The sequence below is a fragment of the Muscardinus avellanarius genome, assembly GCF_963383645.1.
Source record: "Muscardinus avellanarius genome assembly, chromosome: 1".
Taxonomy (NCBI): domain Eukaryota; kingdom Metazoa; phylum Chordata; class Mammalia; order Rodentia; family Gliridae; genus Muscardinus; species Muscardinus avellanarius.
In genome coordinates, this window is record NC_137786.1 from 238,423,865 (window position 1) to 238,447,347 (window position 23,483).

A 23,483-nucleotide genomic window follows, 5' to 3' on the forward strand; every position below is an offset into this window, starting at 1 on the left:
AAGAAGAAGACAAAGAAGAAGGAAGAGGAAGAGGAGGAGGAGGAGGAAGGAGAAGAAAGGGAGGGAGGAGGAGGAAGAAACAGATAGAGTGCCCAAGACCACCCCCAGTAGTCACCCACTCCCTCCAGCCATGCCCCACCTGCCCACCTGGTAAGTCCATTCCCATGATTCCCCCACAGATCAGGTCAGAGCCTTCCCAGTTTGGCCATTTCACCTCTGAACATTGCCACACTGCTGACACATGAACTTTTGCGGGAGGACATTCCAGACTCAGACCGTAACAGGCTCCATACCAAAGAACCACAAGCTTCATGGCTGAAGCAAGCTGACTGTGTGTTGATTTTGGAGGCCAGAGTCTGAGACCCAGACGTCTCCCGTGAGGTTGTAGATGGCGTCTTCCCTCTGCGTCTTCGCGTGGTCCTTCCTCTGTGCACGTCTGTGTCCAGACTTCTTACTAGGACACCGGCAACATGGTATTAGGGCCACACTGCTGTTATTAACTTATTGTAATGTAGCTTATGTATCTACAAAAACCCTATCTTATAATTTATTAAGATGATAATATTATCCTAATGAGACGATTAAGGTAATAAGTCGTAGGATACCACAGATATAACTTAACATATCTATAAAGGCCTTCTCTCCACAGAAAGACACATTCCGAGACGCTGTGTGGCGGGGCAGGGCTCAGCCGTGCGCTCGGCCTGGGCTGGAGAGTCACGTCCTCCACGACGCAGAGCTTGGTCATCTGTGGCTGCCCTTCCCTCTCAGCCTCACCTGCCACCGAATCCCACCGAATCTCCATGTTTGGGAGCGCCTCCCCGGGCCCTGTCCAGCCCCTTACCTGCCGTTACCTGTCGCAGCCCGTTGGCTGGCAGAACGGAGAGCCCCAGGCCGGGGCTTACACACAGACGCAGGTGCCCTGGCTTCGGGCACTGGACGTGGCCGTGCAGCCAGCAGCGCCGGGTCTCTGAGCTCCTCCTGCAGGCCTGCGGACGGCCCCCTCTCACGGGGTCCTGACGTGGCGAGAGCGCGCAGGGCGTTTCTGCTGGCGAGGACCCTGGTCCCACCGGATTAGGCCCGACCCAAACTGCCTTCCCTCTGCTCCTCAGAGGCCCGTCTCCCAGGGGAGTGGCTCGGGGTAAGGCTCCACACGTGACTCTAGGGGACAGGAAAATCTAGGCACGCACCTGCGCTTCCCCCTGGCCCGTCTCTCCCCAACACCCTCCTGCCTCCCTCTGTCCGACCGCACACAGAATGATGTGTTTCCACACTTCTGCTCGTCCCGCACACCCGAGGGCAGCGATGCCTCCCCCGCAGCCTCCCTCCCCGCCGCTGGGCCTGGCCTCTTCCTCCTGCAGGAGCAGAGTTCGCTGGAAGCTGGATAGACATCAGCACAGGGCTCAGCGGGGACAAGCTGGGTCACCTGGACCTGCGAGGACTCACTCTGGCCCCCTCCCAAAGGCTAGAGAAACAGCGCAGTGTCCCTAAGGTGCTGTGTGCAGAGGGCAGCCAGTCACCCAGTGCGATACGGATGAAGCCCGAAACGTGGACGCGCCCAGGCCGCTTGCCATGCCTGAAGACGGGCGGTTCCAAGCGCCAGAGTGTCAGACGGAGGGCGGGAGCCGCTGGGCGGGCAGCTGCTCTGGGGCCCGCAGGGTGCCCCACAGCACTCTGGCAAACAATGAGACGTGGCAGCACGGGGCTCAGGAGCATTCTTCCGAGAGTGTGTTTAGTGCGGTGATGAGACTCCTTCTCAGCCCTCCTGCTGAAAACACCTAACAGTGCTGGTTAAAAACAGTTTCTTTGAAAAGTCCCTCAGCTGGACAAAAAGTAGACTCCTCAGAGCCAGCAGCCTATAGAGCGCGCAATGTACACAGGAGGAGAAAGACAGGAGCCCTTCCCCACAGCGCGAGCAGACCCTCCCTGCACCCCACGCCTGGGGCTGGCAGTGCTGCAGTCAGCCTCATGGAACGCGTCCTCGGGACCTGCTCTCCCCAGCGTCTGCAGCTGAACCTGCGTCCCTCCGTGGCCTGAGGAGCTTAAGTATGAGACTTCAAGCCACACCAGGTGGATGTCCTGGGAGAATAAAAATGGAGGCCAATCCCATCCAAAGAAACCCACCTCTTGATGGTGTCAGGTAAGCATCGACTGCAGCTCTGAGGAACGCGCGTTCAGCTCACAAGTCACGAAGCACACCTGCGGGCGTGTGACGGTTGTGAGGTGACCGTTACCGCTTGGTGGAACTGTCCCCGGGACCCTCGTTACACTCCCGGAAACAACTTCCATAAAACCGCGGGTTCTCGTCCTGAGCCCAGGACAGCGATACAGCAGCCCGGACTCTTGCTGAAGACTTAAACGAGTTTATTACGAAGACAGGAATAAAGACTACAGGTGCAATCCCATATCATCCGGGGATATACGAGGGGTGGGTCAAACAAATTCACTGAAATACAGAACACGGAACAGCCTTTATAGACACGACACCCTCCATCTCGCTCTCTCCTACGTAGCGCCACGGCATGGGCGAAGTCCGCCCCTTAGTGTTCCCGCCTAAGTCTTGGTATACGCCCAGGTTTCTCCTTTCAGGAAGGTCAATCGCCTCCTCCCATCCCCTTAACTAGGTATCAATTATTATGTCAACCTGTCTTTAGAATGAGGACGTCCCAGCTCCCTTCTCTTCCCACTTGCTAAGTACTTTTAGCTAGGACGCTTTACATTATAATAGCCGCCTGATTCCTGGCAGTAACCATGTCCTGACCTGCCCTCTCCTTCTCAGGTCAGCCTTCAAACCTCTACGCAATGATTTTGGAAATACATATATATATAATTGTTCCTGGAAGCCCTTCTACCTCCGGCTACACTCCCAGACCTATTTTATACATTTTTATGTTGAAACATGGTCTCTTAAGCCAGCATGGCTGGCTTCTAACCTGAGCGATTCTCCTGTCTCCGCCTCCCAAGCGCGGGGATTACAAGTGTGCGCCACCACGCCTAGTGGAAATATATTTATTAATAATCAGAGCTTCTTTCTCAAGTCCTCCCAGGCCTTTCCCAGTACTGGTGCACACAGCAAGAACTACTAACAGAAGAATCAGTGGAACAACAGTTTTGAATATTGAGACGATCCGGCACAGAATACAAAATAAACACTTTGGAAGCAATAAAAACAAGTCTAAGAGCAGATGGACCATCTGAAGAGCAAGAAGTAAGAAAACCTAAGCACAGATTTCCTATAAGTGAGAAATAACGGCCTGTTCAGGCCAGACGAAAAGACAGTTAAAGGATTACTACATGGGTATTATCAAATTACCGTAATTCAATCTCCAAACACAGGTTCACGGGACGTACGCGGGAGCGGTCTTAACAGCAGAGTAAGGAAAGCTAGCATGCAGTAGCTAGACCTGGGCGGGCGGAGAGGGAGACAAGACAGAAGAAGATGCCCAGAGGTGATGTGCGAGAAGGTTCTAGACTGTGTGAAAGGTGCTGGTACTCAAGCCGGGCGTGGTGGGCGCATCATCGCAGCACTCGCGAGGCTCACGGTTAGAGGACAGCGTCCGCTACTTAGTGAGGCCCTTTGCAACTCAGTGAGGCCCTGTTTCAAAATAAAGAATAAAAAACAGGGCTGGGGGGTGGAGCTCAGAGGTAGAGTGCCCCTGGGTTCATCCCCCAGTACTGCAAAAAAAAAAAAAAAAAAGAAAAAGAAAGAAAGAAAAAGGGAAGGAAGGAAGGAAGAACGTTAACTTGAGAACCTAGGTAAAGGCGTTCTTCCTCAGATGATGTAGCAGGACATCTTGTTCCAGCCCATCAGAAGCTCAGGGCCCAGGAGACCTACCAAGTAAACCCTAAAACCAGCACCCTCCCGAGAGGCGCAGATCTGCCTCAGACTTTGGACTTAAGAAGCAGCAGCCCTCGTGAAGGCTCAGCCTGCGGGGACGACCGCGGATGGGGAAGTGGGCTCAGGTTTGCTTGGGTGTGGCTGACCTGCTCCTCCAGAATGGGCCCACAGCACCCCGAGATGCGGATGCAGCCCGCACCCTGGCTGGCTTGTGGTTTGAGCCCAGGCACCCCTGTCGGACCCCGTGGGACCTGGAAGCTGCACGGTGCCTGCGGTGAGGTGCCTGCTACCTACAGGAACAGCAGAGAGAACAGGCTCTCTGCACCCACCCAGGGCATGTCCACGCCAGGCCTCAGCCTCCGTGGAGCTGGGCGGGGACACCGTTCTGGCACCCAGTGCTCACCCACCCCAAGCTCATCCAATTTCCTGGCACTGGAGATTTTATAGGGTTTTGGCCAACAGGCTCCACTCCCTTCCTGGAGGTGAAGGTGCTGAAACGTCCCACCCACTAACCCTCAACAGCAGGCTCCTGTGAGGGAGGAGGCTTGTGAACTGCACACAGGAGGACTCCCGGAAGGCTAAAGCCCGAGGACCAGCTCAGGACCAAGGACCGTCCTGCACCTGCCACCCCGCTTGCTCCTGCCTCCCACCTGGGCTGAGCTTCCTGCCCCTTCTCTGCACTGTGTGCCTCTCAGGTCCTACCACTGTCCACCAGGTTCCTCTCCTAGAGATGGGCATGGATTTCAAAGTGGGAGGCAGAGCTGCCCACCTTCCCCAGGGCCTTCAGGGACGCCCCCTCTGCCATCAGAGGGACATCAGCACAGGAGGGTTCAGGAACGGAGAGAAGGGGCCCAGGCTCCCTGGTGCCTGTGCTGAGCATCTGGCTGCCACTGCCCCTGTTGAGGCAGGAAGACAGCACACCTGGGAGCAGCAGAGCCAGGCAGAGGTGGCGCTGTCCTGGGCAAGGAGAGCTTCAGAACAGGCCAGGACCACCTGCCAGGGCACCCAGCACACGGTGGTGGGGGGGGGCGGAGCTCCATGCCAGGAGCCTAGGGCATCGCACATGAATTAACTCAGGTACTCCTCATGCATCCTGTCAGGCTGGTGCTGTGAGTTTTCATTCTGCAAAGGCCAGGAGACCAAGGCAAGGAAGCTGTTTTTCCTTCCAATATGAATATCACAAGGAAATGATTTCATGAGGAAAGCCCACACACTCACTACCAAAAACATCAACACAACCAAAGAAAAGCAATCACACATGTCTGCCGAGGACAGTGTAAACAGGAACTGGGAAGCAGGCATGTGCCCAGCCTCTCACAGCCTGGGCAGGTATAAAAAGGCCCCATCCCAGAAGGCTGCACACCGCACACCTCCCTCTCTACCTGCTCCGCTATCTGACCCAACCACCTTGACTGCCAGAACCATGGGCTGCTGTGGATGCTCCGGAGGCTGTGGCTCCAGCTGTGGGGGCTGTGGCTCCAGCTGTGGGGGCTGTGGCTCCAGCTGCTGTGTGCCTGTGTGCTGCTGCAAGCCTGTGTGCTGCTGTGTGCCGGCCTGCTGCTGCTCCAGCTGTGGCTCCTGTGGGGGCTCCAAGGGGGGCTGTGGCTCCTGTGGGGGCTCCAAGGGGGGCTGTGGCTCCTGTGGGGGCTGCAAGGGGGGCTGTGGCTCCTGTGGGGGCTGCAAGGGGAGCTGTGGCTCCTGTGGGGGCTCCAAGGGGGGCTGTGGCTCCTGTGGGGGCTGCAAGGGGAGCTGTGGCTCCTGTGGAGGCTGTAAGTCCAGCTGCTGTCAGTCCAGCTGCTGCAAGCCCTGCTGCTCCTCAGGATGTGGGTCATCCTGCTGCCAGTCCAGCTGCTGCAAGCCCTGCTGCTGTCAGTCCAGCTGCTGCAAGCCCTGCTGTTCCTCAGGCTGTGGGTCATCCTGCTGCCAGTCCAGCTGCTGCAAGCCCTGCTGCTGCCAGTCCAGCTGCTGCAAGCCCTGCTGTTCCTCAGGCTGTGGGTCATCCTGCTGCCAGTCCAGCTGCTGCAAGCCCTGCTGCTGCCAGTCCAGCTGCTGCAAGCCCTGTTGTTCCTCAGGCTGTGGGTCATCTTGCTGCCAGTCCAGCTGCTGCAAGCCCTGCTGCTGCCAGTCCAGCTGCTGCAAGCCCTGCTGCTGCCAGTCCAGCTGCTGCAAGCCCTGCTGCGGCCAGTCCAGCTGCTGTGCCCCCGTGTGCTGCCAGTGCAAGATCTGAGGCTGTGCCGCACTCTCAGGTAACCCTGCCCTTTGGGGTTTCTGAGGCTGCACCTAGTGTCCTGGGCTGCATCGCCTCTCCATGAAGCTCTAATCTCATCTGTCTCCAGAACACTCTTTCCTCAGCCTCCTGAGCTGGGCGTCCATCGGGTGGCTGCGGAGGAGGGCACGATCTTCTCTCCCAGCACCCCTAATGAGAAGCTGCGCCCCAGCCCCACTCTGAAGGTTGGCCTGTGGTCCTCAGTCTTTCTGTGTAGACCCGCAGCCCCTGTAGAGCCCCAGCTCCTGAGCCCTGGATCCCTTCTGCCATGGCCTCCCAGGCGCCTCCAGGTCTTTGGGGACCCATTAAACCTTCACACCGACTTTCTTTTCTCCCTGCATACTTTGCCCAGATGGGGCCCTGTGTGATCTTTAAATAAACGCCTTCCCTCTGCACACAATTCAGTTCTCGTGGTGAAAATTTTTCCGCTCCTAGTGGCCGCCATCTCTGTCTGCACCTGGTATGCTGAGACAGATGGGGATCCACACTGCAGGACGGCAATACGAAGACATACCATATTCATGGATTGGAATATTCAATGTAGTAAAAATGTCAATTCTCAGATGAATGTGGTGGTACATGCCTGTAATTCCCGTACTTGAGAGGCTGAGACAGGAGGATTGCAGGTTTGGCCAGCCTCAGCTACTTAGTGAGACCATATTTAAAAATAAATAATAAAAACCTAGGCCTGGGGGTGTATTTTGCAGGTGGAATGCTTCTGGGTTCAATCTCTAGTACTGAAAAAATTCAATTCTCTGAAATTATGAATCTATAAATATTTTTATCAAAATATCAGCAGGATTCACTGTAGTTATAGAGCCTGATTCTAAAATTTACAGAGAAAGATAAGTGAACTAGATGAGCCAATGCAATTTTGCAAAAGAAGGTAATAAGAGGAGAAACACTGTCTATTTACGATGTACAAAAGCAAGACAGTGTGGTATTGGCAGAGGAAAGACACAGGTCAATGAACAGAACAGGGAGCCCACAAGCACACCCACACAAGTACAGCTCACTGGATTTTGTCAAAGGCACAAAATCAGTTTAATTGTGGAAGGACATCTCTTCAACAAGTAGTTGGAACAACTGGACATTTTAGGGGAGAAAAAAAGATCTTGACCCAAACTTCATATTGGTTATAAGTCAGAACAGATCATGAAACATATAACTTTAAACATTTAGAAGAAAACATACAATAAAAATATTAAGATTAAGGGTACATGAGGAGTTCTTATACATGGCACAAGTGACTTATAAGAAAAAAACTGATCAATAGGACTTCATAAAAATTAAAGAGTATTACTCTGAGAGCGATCTTATTAAATGGGTGGTGGAATAAGCATGTATTAGGGGAAAATTACCCACATATGGGACAGATAACGTGAATCCCAAATAGAGAGAACTCACTAACAGTAAGAAAATGTTCCAAAAAGAACATGGACAAAAGACATAGAAAGCCAATTCACAGGGGACGACAGTGAACAGCAAGTGAGCCCAAGGATGGCATTCAGCACCAAAGACCAACTGGAAACAGAAAAACAAGTGATCAGTGAGGTACCACAGCACATCTTCTAGATTGTCTAACATGAAAAACCTGAAAACACCACGTGCTGGCAGGGATGGGCAGCACACCAGACAGGCCACCAACCAATGGGTCTGTCCACATGGCCCATTATGTTAGGTGCGATTAGAAAATTAGTAAGAGTGGAGCTAGGCGTGGTGTCTCACGCTTGTCATCCCAGCATTCTGGAGGCTGAGAGCAAAGGATCACAGTTCGTGGACAGCCTCAGCTACTTAGTGAGGCTCTTTGCAACTCAGTGACACCCAGTTTCAAAATAAAGAATAAAAAAATAGGGCTGAGGTGTAGCACAAAGGTAGAATGCCCTTGGATTCCATCCCCAGTACTGCAAAAGCAACAACAAAAAAATTACAAAGAGTGAATGGTTGTATGTTTTCTTTAATATGTGCAGGACAGGGAGTAATCAAGATACAAGAGAGATTCCAGACAATGAGGAGAAACCTCAGGGGAGCCAGGGAGGAACATAAGGGCAGGGGTGGAGGAGGACTTGGTTCATAAATACAAACACTACCACAGACTGTGTGTACACGCGAATATATACCACCCTCAATTTGGGTACTCCATGAGGAGGTGGGGCACCAGGAGCGTGTGCATGTGTCACTGTCAACATGATTTACATCATGATGTGAGACTATAATGCACTAAAAAAGCACACAAAATAAAAGAAAAAGAAAAAGAAAGAGGCCCAGCCTAGTAGGAGATCGTAGGGGCATGCCCCTCAGAGCAGACAAGGGTCATTCTCTTGGACACCTCTTAGTTCCCAGAACACGGTTGTTATAATAGGGCAGGTCCAGCCCCTCTGGTCTCTGGTTTGCTGTGTCCTCATGTACTCCCTCCCACCATGATTGGGCATCTGGGGCCTCAGCAGAGCCAGACACTGTGTTGTTTAAACCTTAGTCATCCAATGGGAGCTGAAACAACCTCTTCTCTTTATATTCTTACAACCTCACGTATATGATTGCGGCTACAGAAAACTAACTGACTACATGGGCAGCAAAAAGAATCCAGTTTTCAATGTCTGGATGTTCCTATCCTAAAGGGAGAGACCAGGGTGGAGAGCTCTTAGAAAACTGGGAATAGATCCAACATACGGATCCTCTAAGATGGCAAACTGTGGGTGCACCTGTTCTTCTGAGCTTAGGGGCAGTCCTTGATATAGTTCTGTATGAAATATGTCATCTTTGCAACTTAGAAATAGATCGTGGTATCTCTGAATGAGCACTAGGTCATGCAGAGGTGTGGTATGCGAGCCCCAGATGAGAACTCGTGTGTGTTAAACATACCTAAAACCAGCCGGGCGTGGTGGCACACGCTTGTAATCCCCGCGCTTGGGAGGCGGAGACAGGAGGATCGCGCAGGTTCGAAGCCAGCCGCGCTGGCGTAAGAGACCCTGTTTCAAAAAATATAAAATAGGTCTGGGAGTGTAGCCCGGAGGTAGAAGGGCTTCCAGGAACCCCAGTACCACCAAAAAAAAAAACAAAAAAAAACCAAAAAAAAACCAAAAAAAAAAAAAACATACCTAAAACCAATGTCACTGCTTTGAGGGGGAGGTTGTAAACGGTGAGATAATTGTGGGTCTGGTGGAGAGGACTACTAAGCAATTCAGGTAATTTCTTTGGCTGGGCATTATGAAGGTCAAAGAGGAAGATCTGGGAGAAGGGCCAGGACAGAGGGCAGGACTGGTCTTCTTACCATGTGGACCATCAGTGGATGCTTCAACTGCAGAGAACATTCAGCCATGACGCCCAAATGCACACCTGCCATCCATGCCAGGATATGGACTTGTCAGGCTTTGGGACAAACAAAAACATTGGTCCTCCTTTGACCCCTCCAGGAAGGATGAGAGTTTGGACAGGGAAGAATATAGAAAGATGCCCTCATTCCCAGGGTGCCCAGGGCCAAGGGCAGGCAGGTACAGGAGGTTTCAGAGGAAGCAGTGCTTGAGAAGGAAGTGTGTCACAACGTGGAGGGATGTTTGTGTTATTTTAAATGACATGGAGCTTCCTTGGGGAAAGCACAGAAATAGACAGGAGGAAGGGGCCTTGTGCCCATCAGCACCCCTGGACAGGTATATAAAGGGTCCTAGCACCAAAGGCTGCACACACGCACACCTCCCTCTCCACCTCATCCTCAGACCCATCCACCTCAAACACCAGAACCATGGGCTGCTGTGGCTGCTCCGGAGGCTGTGGCTCCAGCTGTGGGGGCTGCGGCTCCAGCTGTGGGGGCTGTGGCTCCAGCTGTGGGGGCTGTGGCTCCAGCTGCTGTGTGCCTGTGTGCTGCTGCAAGCCCGTGTGCTGCTGTGTGCCGGCCTGCTGCTGCTCCAGCTGTGGCTCCTGTGGGGGATGCTGTGGGGGCTGTAAGCCAATCTGCTGCCAGTCCAGCTGCTGCAAACCTTGTTGCTGCCAGTCCAGCTGCTGTGTCCCTGTGTGCTGCCAGTCCAGCTGCTGCAAGCCCTGCTGTTGCCCTTCTAGTTGCTGTGTCCCCGTGTGTTGCCAGTCCAGCTGCTGCAAGCCCTGCTGCTCCTCAGGCTGTGGGTCATCCTGCTGCCAGTCCAGCTGCTGCAAGCCCTGCTCTTGCCAGTCCAGCTGCTGCAAGCCCTGCTGCTCCTCAGGCTGTGGGTCATCCTGCTGCCAGTCCAGCTGCTGCAAGCCCTGCTGCTGCCAGTCCAGCTGCTGTGTCCCTGTGTGTTGCCAGTCCAGCTGCTGCAAGCCTTGCTGCTCCTCAGCTTGTGGGTCGTCTAGTTGCCAGACCAGCTGCTGCAAGCCCTGCTGTTGCTAGTCCAGCTGCTGCAAGCCCTCCAGGCCAAGGAGGACCCAGATGTCCAGTGTAGAAGAAGGACCCAGTTCACCTGTGGTGAGTCCTCTGTCCTCTGCCCAGTGAACCCCGCCTGTCCTCCCTCTACTCCTCCCTCCCCGGCCTCTGAGGCCCTGGCCTTCGGGGCTCTGGCTTCTCCTGGGCCCTCGTCAAGCTGAGGTGCAGCAGACAGTGGAGCCCCCAGAGCCGGGGAGCCCTGAGCTGCAATTGCTGTGCCCACCCAGAGCTGGCCCTGCCCAGCACAGCCCCTTGGCCTCTCTCACCCTGCTCTCCCTGGTTCTCTATTGAGGTCTCACCTGTTCCCTTCACATCCTTAAATAAACACCTTCCATCCACCCTCTGCGCTTCTCCAGGTTGCTCTTTATTCCAGTGTCTGATCACAAACCCCTTCCTTCCTGCCTCGTCCACCTTCAGGGACTTGTGCAGGGTCCCCTCACAGTGTGTCCTTCTGCCCAGTGTCTCTACACTAACCCTATGGAGAATTCTGGGCACTTCAAGGTCACTGCTCCTTAGCAGTCGCTACTCCTCTCATGGGTGAGGACAGAGTTGGCCTCACTCTGTCCTGCAGGCCTGAGGATGCTCCTGGGGGTGTCAACCCTTTGGGCTTCCTGGCCCAGATCCCTGTGTAAGCTTGCCTTGAAAAGACATTGGCATGCCGGCCATGGTGGTGCACGCTTGTAATCTCCGCACTTGAGAGGCGGAGACAGGAGAATCATGCAGGTTTAAAGCTAGCCATGCTGGCTTAAAACACCCTGTTTCCAAAAATAAATTTAAAAAATAGGTCTGGGACTGTAGCCTGGAGGTAGAAGGGCTTCCAGGAACCCTAGTACCACCAAAACCAATAACCAAAAAAAAAAAAAAAAAAAAAACCAACAAAACAACAACAACAACAACAAAAAGACATTGGCAGGCTCCAATACTGGCCTCGGAGGCCCCAGCAGTGGCCTTGGCACATGGTACGCTCTGATCCCGGCCTTGCTGGCCCCGGCACCAGCATAACCCCTCCGCAGGCTCCGATCCTGGCCTCGAAGTCCCCAGCACTGGCCTTGCCTCACGGCAGACTCTGATCCCGGCCTTGGAGGCTCCAGCACCGGCCCTGCCTCACAGCAGGCTCCAATCCCAGCTTTGCTCTATCCGTTTCCGGCCTCACCCCTCAGCAGGCTCCTATCCGAGCACCCTCTTCACCCAACCACATGTCCCACGTTCTCGAGGGTGCGTGGTGGTAGCATTCTGCCTCTGAGGTTATTATTTCAAAGTTTCCAGGTGTGATGCATCAGATCTCTGCCTCCCCTGAGTACTGGGCACTTCCATTGCCACTGTAAGTGAGGCCGTCATCGTAAACTGCTGTGAGGCAAGGCCAGTGCTGGGGCCTCCGAGGCCAGGATAAGAGCCTGCCGAGGGGTTAGGCCGATGCCGGGGCCAGCGAGGCCAGGATCGGAGCCTGCCATGAGAAAAGGCTGGTGCTGGGGCCTCCGAGGCCCAAATCAGAGCCTGTGGAGGGGTTAGGCTGGTGCCGGGGCCAGCTGCCGTCATCGGAGCCTTCCGTGAGTTAAGGCCGCTACTGAGGCCTCTGAGGCTGGTATCGGAGCTTGCCTTGAGGCTAGGCCGGTGCTGGGGCAAGCAAGGCCAGGATTGGAGGCAGCTGAGGGGTTAAGCAGGTATCAGGGCCAGCGAGACCAGAATCGGGGCCTGCCATGAGGCAAGGCCGCTGCTTGAGCCATCAAGGTCTGGATCAGTCCACCGGGTAGCCAGGCCACTACCAGGGCCATCAAGAGTGGGATCGGTACTTGCAACGCAGCATACACAGAGAAATATCGCAGAAAATAAAAATCAGATGCTTCCCCTAATCAGCAAAAACTAGAAGGAGAGGGGCAACAGGAAGAGGTCGAGCTATAGAAAGGGCCCTATAGTGAAGCAATTAAGATGACCAATCAGAGGGTATTGAATAGGGGAGGATGGAGCCTCTTTAAAAAGCAGGAGGTACATAAACAAATGTATCAAAGTTAATCACCAAACAAGCATGGGATTGAGGGAGGGGGAGGGAATGGGATGGGGGCTGGATGAGGGCTAATTGGATGATGTGTGCTTGTATATCCTCTCAAGTCTTGTATTCCAATGTGATATATGATTACAATGCAACAATAATAAATAAATAAATAAATAAATAAATAAATAGAAAAGACATTGGCATATGAGGGCACTTTCTGCTTTTATATTTTTCCTGTGGCCTTCCATTGCCAACAGGTAGTTAGACCAAATTGATAAAAATCAAAGGAATACACATTTTTGTTCTCCAGTGATGCTAGCCCATTCAATATCTGAAATCTCCTGGTACTTCATGTAATGGTTTGTATTTAGAATGTCTCCCCATCCTCATGGAGACAGGTAGCCATGTTGGAAGCCATGTTGGAAGCCAGGCTTGTTTGCTAAGGAGGGCTTCTGGAGGTGTGACCTTGGGGATTCTTAAGGTTGCTTCTCCTCCCACTCTTTCCCCTATTTCCAGCCTCCACACCTTGAGAGCAGAGCCTTGCCCTCTCCCTTTCACTCTTTCCTGTTGCCACGCCCTGAGCTCTGCAGGCCTGGTCTAACAAGGAATGAAGCCCTGAAATACTCAAAACAGATAAATAAATGAGCAAGTCAGTCTTCCTTCCTCTAAGTTTTGTGGTCAGGCGTTTGGATTATAGCAGTGAGTGTGCTGACCGAGGCTCTATTTGTTGCCTTGACAGTGAGTGCATGTTTCCATCCGCAAAGGGACCGCTGATGATGGGCTGGGGGAAGGCGAAGGAAGTCCCTGTGACACGTAGCAGCAGACCAGAGCAGGTATGTCAGAGAGCGTTCCCACAGCTGTGACCCAAAGCACTTGACAACCGCATGTTAGAGGAGGAGGATTAATTTGTTCACCATCCTGGAGATTTCAGGGATTCAGTCCACGTTAGTGAAATCTGCAGAGCTCAGGACGTGGACGCAGGGAGCAAATAGAGAGAGCACAAGCAGAGGGACTCTGCTTTAACGTCATGGAGGCGGGAAGGAGGGAGACAGACAGACGACAGACAGACAGACAGACAGACAGGGAGCCCAAAGCCGCATTCCTCCAGTCATACTGCCTATATTACCAACTAATAAACCTATGAATCCATTAATGATTGGACCCATTAATGGATTCATCCATGGAGAAGATTAGAACCCTCATAATTGAGTCATTTAAACTCTGAACATTTTTGCATTAATACATGAGCTCTTCCAAAGGACAATCTATATGCAAAACACAGCATCTTGTGTCCAGGCGTGTACCTTGTTCTTCCTCCTCTCCTCCTCCTCCTCTATCATCATGTTTAAATTTTTAGTTCTGGAGCCAGGCATGTTGGCACATGCTTGTAATCCCTGACATAGGAGGCTGAGAGGGGAGCATCACAGGTTTGAGGACAGCCTCAGCAAGTAGTGAGCCTCTCATCAATCTAGAGAGACACTGTTTCAAAATAAAAATAAAATAGGGCTGGGGCTATAGCTCAGAGGTCGAGGATCTCTGGGTTCAATTCCCAGTACTCAAAGAAAAAAGAAAAAAAATTTTTGAGTTCTAAGGATGAGGCCCCAGCCCTGTGCTTGCTGAATAAGCCCATCCCAGGCTCGACTTGTCATCTCTTGCTATGGATACTAGGTTCCAGTTGCTACTGAGAATGTGAGTGAAATAAAAGTTACAAGCAATTTTTTTCCACAGTGGGAGGCCAGAGATCTAAAGTCAGCGCGCTGTCCATAGGTATGTCCTCAGGGGCTCTGTGGGGAGCTGTCCTCCACCTCTACCCTTGGACCACCAGACCCCCACGGCCCCCTTCTTTATTTATTTTTTACTGAGATTGAGCCCGGGGGCCTTCTACACGCAGTCTATACCCCCACCCTGTGGCAGTGTTGGAGGTGGGGCTGGCCGTGACCGCAGCAGTGGATAAACCCATTCTAATGGTGTCTCTGGGTGGTGGCGGGATGGTGGGTGCAGCCTGGGGATTACACATGGCTCCTCCTCACCCGCTCTGGCCCTGCTTCAGGACTTGGTGACGTGAGAGCCAAGCCGTGCTCTCTCCCTGGCTCTGCTCCCTGCACTAGACCCACGCCCTGGCCTCACAGGGACTGAACCCCAACATCTCCATAGAAAACTGGAGCTAATAAATCTCCCTTCTCTATTTTATGTGTTCAGGCCTTTTTAGAATAACTGTGAAAATGTTAATACACGCACGTATAAACACGCTTTAGATATACATACTTATATAGGCAATACTACATATACGTACAGTATATGTACGCATGTGTGGACACTACATACAAACTATATACATGCACACATATACATGAACATTATGTGTATATACACACAGAAACACTATTATATATATATATATATATATATATATACATATGAGCTACATAGAACCACACAGTACACGTGTATACACATGCACATCACACACACACCCTCCTCAGATGTACAGAGGTCACACACACTCACACACAAAGCTGCTGTTGCTGCTGCTGCAGGGAGCTCACCTACACAGGTCTGGGGCTGGCTAAGGGTACCCCTGGGGCATCCTGTCGTCTGACGCAGGGCCCTGAGGCCCACAGACAGGCAGGCGGCAGTCAGGAGGGTGGAGGGCAGAGGGCAGAGGCTGAGCCACAGGTGGGAGGTGAAGCCCAGCAGGAGCAACTGAGCCGTGTCCACTCCTGCCACCTGGACCTTGGTGACGAGGGTGTCCTGCAGCAGCAGGCCCTGCTTGCTGGAGCTGAACACGCACACTTGTTCAGGGGTCAGAGAAGTTGGCTGAGCCCAGCTGCTGTCTCAGAGCAGCAGGGGCACTGATACTTCTGTGGTAAAGTGTAGAGACCCCGTGAGAGCAGGCGCGGCCAGCAGAGACACACACAGGCCCTGGTGAAGATGCCTGCCCTGTGCTGCCTTCGTGCACAGTCCAGGCTGGGTGTCCAGAGGACGTCCAACCTTGGCCTAACCGCCTGAAGCTGTGAACACCACCGTCTCTGGCCAAAGAATGCATGTTTCCTTATTTGCAAAAAGGTATTGCTAGGTGTGGCAGCACCTGTCTATAATTCTAAGATTGGGAGGCTGAGACAGGAGGGTTACATGCACGAGGCCAGCTTCAGCAACTTACAAAGGCTCTGTTTTATATTTAAAATATTAAAAGGGCTGGGAGTATATAGATTGAACATAGAATATCCCAGAGTTCAATTCTCAGTAAAAAAAAAAGGGGGTGTGTGGGGGTATTCACTGATATAACTAAGGATCTCGAGGTGTCCTCTGGAAGAGCTCATGTACTAATAAAAAATGTGTGGTGGGAGGGGGGAAGAGAAAATGGAGGTGGGGGGAGAGGGAACCAAGTATAGTTTAAATGTATACCATTTATGTTCAATAAAAAATTTGTTTAAAAAAAGGTGAAGAAGTGAAATGACTCAATTATGAAGGCTCTAAACTTCTTAATGGATAAATCCACTCATGGGACTAAGCGTCTAATGGATTAATAGATTTAATAGTTGTAAGGTAGGTAGGTAAAGTGTGACAAAAGAAATGTGGCCTTGGGTCTTTCTTTCTGTCTCTGTCTCTGTCTCTCTCTCTTTCTCTCTCTCTCTCTCTCTCTCTCTCTCTGCTTTGTGCCTCCATGATATGAGAGCAGATTCCCTCTGCTCACGTTCTCTCTCTGCTCCCTGCTGCCATGTCCTGATGTCTGCAGATTTCACCCAGCCTAACTTGGACTGGATGCCAGAAATCTCCAGAACTGTGAGCAAACAAATCTTCCTTCCTCCAACAGTACTTGGTTGCCAAGCACTTTGGGTCGCAGCTGTGAGGATGCTGTGAAAGACCAGCTCTCTGGTCTGACTGACACATGTCACATGGAACTCCTGCCCTCCCATGAGCCGCCCATCAGCGCTCCCCATGCTGACCTACGCTTGCACTCACGGACAATCAGCGAATGGCGTGTCGAGGTCAACACTCTCCTCTGGAATCCAAAACACCTGAGCACAAAACCTCGAGGAAGAGACATTTACTTGCTCACAGTTTAGGAGATTTCAGAGCTCATTCCATGTCAGGCCAGGACTGCAGAGCTCAGGCGTCGTGTCGGGAAGGATAGATGTAGAGAGCAAGGCTCTGCCCTCACGTGGTGAGGGATAAGGGAGAGGAGCAGGGAAGAACCTTAATAATTCCCAAGGCCAACCCCAGGAGCCCTCCTCAGCCACCAAGCCTGGCTTCAACATGGCTGCCTGCTTCCATGAGGGATAGAGGGGCATTCTAATACAAACCTTTACATGAGATAGCAGGAGCCTTCAGACACTGAATGAGCTGGTATGACTGGGAAACAAAAATGTGTCTTTCTTTGACTTTTATCAACTTGATTTTAACACCACTGGTGGCAATGGCAGACCACAGAGAAGAACACAGAAAGGGCCTCCCATGCCTTCTGTCTCCTCCCAGCAAGCTTACAAAGGGATTCGGGCAGGACGCAGAGGGTGGACTCCGCCTTGTGCATCCTCAGGCCTCCGGGATGGAGTGAGGCCAAGTCTGTCCTCACCCTCGTGAGGAGCAGCGCTCCCTAAGGAACAGTGACCCGGCATTGCCCAGATTCTCCACTCCACGGCTGCCTGGCATTGATTCTGCCTTGATTCTGACTCTGAAGCTGTACACAGACCTCTGCATCTGCCTCAGATGGAGACTGTGCAAGGGCCCAACCCTGAAGCAGGTGCTACGTAGACCCTGCCTCCCTGGCCCAGCCTGCCCCACGGGGGCCTGCAGGTTAGTGCAGAGACACTGGGCAGAAGGACACACTGTGAGGGGAGCCGGCACAAGTCCCTGAAGGAGGACGAGGCAGGAAGGAAGGGGTTTGTGATCAGACACTGGAATAAAGAGCAACCTGGAGAAGTGCAGAGGGTGGATGGAAGGTGTTTATTTAAGGATGTGAAGGGAACAGGTGAGACCTCAATAGAGAACCAGGGAGAGCAGGGTGAGAGAGGCCAAGGGGCTGTGCTGGGCAGGGCCAGCTCTGGGTGGGCACAGCAATTGCAGCTCAGGGCTTCCCGGCTCTGGGGGCTCCATTGTCTGCTGCACCTCAGCTTGACGAGGGCCCAGGAGAAGCCAGAGCCCCGAAGTCCAGGGCCTCAGAGGCCGGGGAGGGAGGAGTAGAGGGAGGACAGGCGGGGTTCACTGGGCAGAGGACAGAGGACTCACCACAGGTGAACTGGGTCCTTCTTCTACACTGGACACCTGGGTCCTCCTTGGCCTGGAGGGCTTGCAGCAGCTGGACTAGCAACAGCAGGGCTTGCAGCAGCTGGTCTGGCAACTAGACGACCCACAAGCTGAGGAGCAGCAGGGCTTGCAGCAGCTGGACTGGCAGCAGCAGGGCTTGCAGCAGCTGGACTGGCAGCAAACGGGGACACAGCAGCTGGTCTGGCAGCAGGATGACCCACAGCCTGAGGAACAGCAGGGCTTGCAGCAGCTGGACTGGCAACACACGGGGACACAGCAGTAAGGCTTGCAGCAGCTGGACTGGCAGCAAGATGACCCACAGCCTGAGGAACAGCAGGGCTTGCAGCAGCTGGACTGGCAGCAGGATGACCCACAGCCTGAGGAGCAGCAGGGCTTGCAGCAGCTGGACTGGCAACAGCAGGGTTTGCAGCAGTTGGACTGGCAGCAGATTGGCTTACAGCCCCCACAGCATCCCCCACAGGAGCCACCGCTGGAGCAGCAGCAGGCCGGCACACAGCAGCACACGGGCTTGCAGCAGCACACAGGCACACAGCAGCTGGAGCCACAGCCCCCACAGCTGGAGCCACAGCCCCCACAGCTGGAACCGCAGCCCCCACAGCTGGAGCCACAGCCTCCGGAGCAGCCACAGCAGCCCATGGTTCTGGTGTTTGAGGTGGATGGGTCTGAGGATCAGGTGGAGAGGGAGGTGTGTGTGTGTGCAGCCTTTGGTGCTAGGACCCTTTATATACCTGTCCAGGAGTGCTGACGGGCACGAGGCCCCTTCCTCCTGTCTATTTCTGTGCTTTCTCCAGGGAAGCTCCATGTCATTTAAAATAACACAAACATCCCTCCACGTTCTGACACACTTCCTTCTCAAGCACTGCTTCCTCTGAAACCTCCTGTACCTGCCTGCCCTTGGCCCTGGGCACCCTGGGAATGAGGGCATCTTTCTATATTCTTCCCTGTCCAAACTCTCACTCCTTCCTGGAGGTGTCAAGGGAGGACCAATGTTTTTGTTTGTCCAAAAGCCTGACAAGTCCATATCCTGGCATGGATGGCAGGTGTGCATTTGGGCGTCATGGCTGAATGTTCTCTGCAGTTGAAGCATCCACTGATGGTCCACATGGTAAGAAGACCAGTCCTGCCCTCTGTCCTGGCCCTTCTCCCAGATCTTCCTCTTTGACCTTCATAATGCCCAGCCAAAGAAATTACCTGAATTGCTTAGTAGTCCTCTCCACCAGACCCACAATTATCTCATCGTTTACAACCTCCCCCTCAAAGCAGTGACATTGGTTTTAGGTATGTTTAACACACGGGTTCTCATCTGGGGCTCACATACCACAGCTCTGCACGACCTAGTGCTCATTCAGAGATACCACGATCTATTTCTAAGTTGCACAGATGACACATTTCATACAGAACTATATCAAGGACTGCCCCTAAACTCAGAAGAACAGGTACACCCACAGTTTGCCATCTTAGAGGATCCGTATGTTGGATCTATTCCCAGTTTTCTAAGAGCTCTCCACCCTGGTCTCTCCCTTTAGGATAGGAACATCCAGACATTGAAAACCGGATTCTTTTTGCTGCCCATGTAGTCAGTTAGTTTTCTGTGACCTCAATCAAATACATGAGGTTGTAAGAATATAAAGAGAAAGGTTGTTTCAGCTCCCATTGGGTGACTAAGGTTTAAACAGCACAGTGTCTGGCTCTGCTGAGGCCCCAGATGCCCAATCATGGTGGGAGGGAGTACATGAGGACACAGCAAACCAGAGACCAGAGGGGCTGGACCTGCCCTATTATAACAACCGTGTTCTGGGAACTAAGAGGTGTCCAAGAGAATGACCCTTGTCTGCTCTGAGGGGCATGCCCCTACGATCTCCTACTAGGCTGGGCCTCTTTCTTTTTCTTTTTCTTTTATTTTGTGTGCTTTTTTAGTGCATTATAGTCTCACATCATGATGAAATCATGTTGACAGTGACACATGCACACGCTCCTGGTGCCCCACGTCCTCATGGAGTACCCAAATTGAGGGTGGTATATATTCACGTGTACACACAGTCTGTGGTAGTGTTTGTATTTATGAACCTAAGTCCTCCTCCACCCCTGCCCTTGTATCTCCTCCCTGGCTTCCCTGAGGGTTCTCCTCATCATCTGGAGCCTCTCCTTACCCTGATTACTCCCTCTCCTGCATATGTTAAAGAAAACATATGACCCTTTACTCTCTTTAATTAGCTAATCTCAGGTAACATAATGTCCTTCAATTATCTTGCAAATGATGTAATTTCATTTTTCTTTATGGTGTGTAGAATTCCATTGTGTGTGTTCCCAATAATTTAAAAAAATTTTTCTTATTAGTGCATTGTATTCAGACATCATAAGGGGTAAAAAAAAAAAAACTTGTGTGTATGTCCATGTACACATCACCAATTTAGCTCCTACCCAATTCCCACCCCATTCCCTCCCCATCCCTCCTCTCATTGCTTTGCTTAGTGGTTGACTTCGAAATGATTAAGTACATTGTGTGCTTTAGAGAGTTTCCTTCTTCCCCCTCCCATCCCCTCATTGAGGTTGTCTTGTTTGCTCCTCTATAACATTTCCTTTTTCACCAAGAGTTCCTCCTATGACCCCTTTCTCATTAGCTGTCACATATTAGGGAAAGAATTTGATTTCTTATTTTTTGACTGACAAATCTCACTTAGCATAATGTCCCACAGTTTCATCCATTTCCCTGAAAATGATGTAATTGAGTTTTTTTGACGGCTGAGTAAAATTCTGTTGTGTACATATCCCACAGTTTTGTAATCCATTCATCTCTTGATGGACATCTTGGCTGGTTTCATAGTTTGGCTATGGTGAATTGTGCAGCTATGAACATAGATACACATGCATTAGTTTGGTAGTTTGGTTTCCTATCTTTTGGGTAGATACCCAACAGTGGTATTGCTGGATCAAATGGTAGATTTGTTCCCATTCTTCTGAGGATTCTCCACACTGTTTTCCAAAGTGGTTGCACTAATTTGCAATCCCACCAACAATGTCTTAGAGTTCCCACTTCTCCACATCCTCGCCAGCATCTGTTGTTGTTTGTGTTTTGAATGATTGCCATTCTAGTTGGAGTTAGGTAGAATCTCAGGGTAGTTTTGATTCTCATCTCTCTGATTGCCAATGATGTTGAGCATTTCTTCATGCATTTATTGGCCATTTGAATTTCTTCTTTTGTGAAGTGTCTATTTAGTTCACTTGCCCATTTTTATTGGATTATTTGTTTTCTTAGTGTTGAGTTTCTTGAATTCTCTGTATATTCTAGATATGATTCCTCTATCAGATGAGTAGGTGGCAAAAATCTTCTCCCATTCTCGATTGAAGAACTTGACAGTTTCCTTTGCTGAACAGAAGCTCTTCAGTTTCATGCAATCCCACATATTGATTTGCCTTTCAGTTTGTTGTGCCTTCGGGGTCTTGTTGAGAAAGTGTTTATTTGTGCCCGTGTGTTGCAGTGTTAAACCTATGACCTCTTCAACAAGCCTCAAGGGCTCTGGTCTAATTTCCAAGTCTTTGATCCATCTTGAATTGACTCTTGTGCAGGGTGAAAAAGTGGGATCAATTTCCTATTTTCTGCATATGGTTAACCAGTTGTGCCAACACCATTTGTTGACCAGGCTATCTTTTTTCCAGTGTACATTTTTGGCCCCTTTGTCAAAAGTCAATTGGCTGTAAGTTTGTGGGTTTGTTTCTGGGTCTTCTATTCTGCTCCATTGGTCTATGTATCTGTTTTTGTGCCAGTTACATGATGTTTTTATTACAGTGGCTTTGTAGTATAGTTTAAAGTCGGGTATTGTGATTCTTCCTGCATGGTTTTTGTTTCCGAGAACTACTTTGGCAATTCTGGTTTTTTGTTGTTGTTGTCGTTGTTATTCCAAATGCATTTAAGGGCTGATTTTTTTCTATGTCTGTGAGGAATGATCTTGGTAATTTAATGGGCATTGCGTTGAATCTGTAGATTACTTTTGGAAGGATGGCCATTTTAATGATATTTATTCTGCCTATCCATGAACATGGGAGATCTTTCCATCTTCTAAGATCTTCTTCAATTTCTTTTTTCAATGTTTTGTAATTTTCTTTGTAGAGGTCTTTTGCCTCCTTGGTTAAGTTTATTCTTAAGTGCTTTTGGGTTTTTTTGTGTTTGTGAGATCCTGAGTGAATGTGTTTTCTGAATTTCTTTTTCAGTAGATTTATGGTTGGTGTACAGAAAAGCTTCTGCTTTTTAAAGATTTTTTAAGATTTTTTAAGATTCTGATCTGTTTTGAGATGGTCCATGAGCAGCTGAGAAAAATGTAAACTCCCTTGTAGTTGGGTGAAATATTCTATATGTGCCCAACAGGTCCATTTGATTAATGTTGTTCTTTAGTTCTGAAGGATCTTTACTGACTTTTGCCTAGAAGATCTGTCTAATGGTGTGAGAGGGGTGTTGAAGTCTCCCAGTATTATTGTATTGGGATTTATGTGTGACTTTATGTCACAAATGTTTGATTTATGAAAGTAGCTGCACCTATATTTGGGGCATAGATGTTGATCATTGTTATTTCCTCTTGCTGGATTGTTTTTTTTACCAGTAAAAAATGGCCTTCTTTGTCTCTTCCAATAAGCTTGGACTTGAAGTCTTACTTGTCTGATATCATAGTTGCTATTCCTGCTTGCCTTTGAATTCCATTGGCATGGATTACCTTGCTCCAGCCCTTTACCTTGAGCTTCTTACTATCTTTATTTGTAAGGTGGGTTTCTTGCAAACAACAGTTAGATGGGTTCTGACTTTTAAACCATTTTGCCAATTTATGGCTTTTATTGGGGAGTTGAGGCCATTTACATTCAGTGTGATTATTAATAAATGATTTTTAATTCCTACATGATAAGATTTTATTTCTGTTTGTAATATTGTTCTTTACTTAGTTGTCTGCTGGATGAAAATTCTTGTTTCTCTGGTTCTGGCGTGTATTACTTATTGATTCTTTGTCGTTAATCTCTTTGAGTATTTTCTCTAGCCCTGATTTTGAAGACATAAATTCCTTCAGCTTCTGTTTGTTATGAAAGCTTCACCCCATCTAATTTGACAGATACTTTTGATGGGTAGGAAATTTTTGGCTGGAAGTTATTTTCTCTCAGAGTTTGGAATATGTTACTTCAGGCCCTTCTGGCTTTCATGACTTGGTTTGGGAAGTCTGGAGTGATTCTAATCGGTTTGCCTCTGAATGACACTTGGCTCTTTGTTTGTGTTGCCTTTAAGTTTCTCTCCTTGGCTTCTACCTTGTTCATTTTGATTATTAAGTGGCATGGGGAACCTTTTCTCTGATCTTGTCTAAAGGGAGTGCTATCAGTGGCCTGAACCTGTGTATCGACCTCCTGCTCTATGTTTGGAATTTTTTCTGGTATTACTTCTTTGAAGAGAGTGTTGATCCCTTTGGTTTCACCTTCTTTTCCCTCCTCTATGCCAATAATTCTTATGTTAGCACTCAAAAGATGGGCCCATATTTCTTCAATGTCCAATTCCTGCTCTTGACTTGTTTTTACTAAGTTATAAACTATGCATTTGTTTTTGGAGTGATCATCTTCTAGGAGCAAGACTCTATTCTCCATGTAGTCTAATCGATTGTTTATAGTTTGAATTGATGCCTTTACTTCAATGATTGCATCCTTTATTTCTTTCAGACTCTCTCTAAATTATTTTCAAAAATTCTGTATTATTTCTATAGTT

The 23,483-nt window shown here is 50.3% G+C and overlaps 3 protein-coding genes across 4 annotated transcripts in view; 2 read left to right on the top strand and 1 right to left on the bottom strand.

Annotated features, from left to right (window-relative positions):
* LOC308269085 (uncharacterized protein) overlaps positions 1-6,065 on the top strand; it is a gene marked incomplete at both ends in the record, with an annotated part of 20,430 nt that extends 14,365 nt beyond the window's left edge. Inside the window, 2 exons of one of the 2 annotated variants that reach the window (XM_080704236.1) lie at positions 5,262-5,626; positions 5,855-6,065. In XM_080704236.1, the coding sequence (XP_080560362.1) occupies positions 5,262-5,626; positions 5,855-6,065 (576 nt within the window). Of the gene's footprint in view, positions 1-5,257 lie in introns of those variants that run through there. The other variant, XM_080704235.1, reaches the window with a different exon arrangement.
* The window catches only part of LOC308269146 (uncharacterized protein), a gene marked incomplete at both ends in the record, with an annotated part of 43,859 nt that extends 25,471 nt beyond the window's left edge, over positions 1-18,388 (bottom strand). Inside the window, one exon of the mRNA XM_080704328.1 lies at positions 18,273-18,388. Coding sequence (XP_080560454.1) covers positions 18,273-18,388 — 116 coding nt within the window. The remainder of the gene's footprint in view (positions 1-18,272) is intronic.
* Positions 9,844-18,014, top strand: LOC308272578 (uncharacterized protein; the record flags this gene model as incomplete). Its single annotated transcript, XM_080709448.1, is given in 6 exon segments — positions 9,844-10,461; positions 10,465-10,539; positions 10,871-10,938; positions 11,069-11,125; positions 17,111-17,228; positions 17,895-18,014. Coding segments are annotated over 6 exon segments (1,056 nt in total).
* Positions 18,389-23,483: the final 5,095 nt, after the last annotated feature.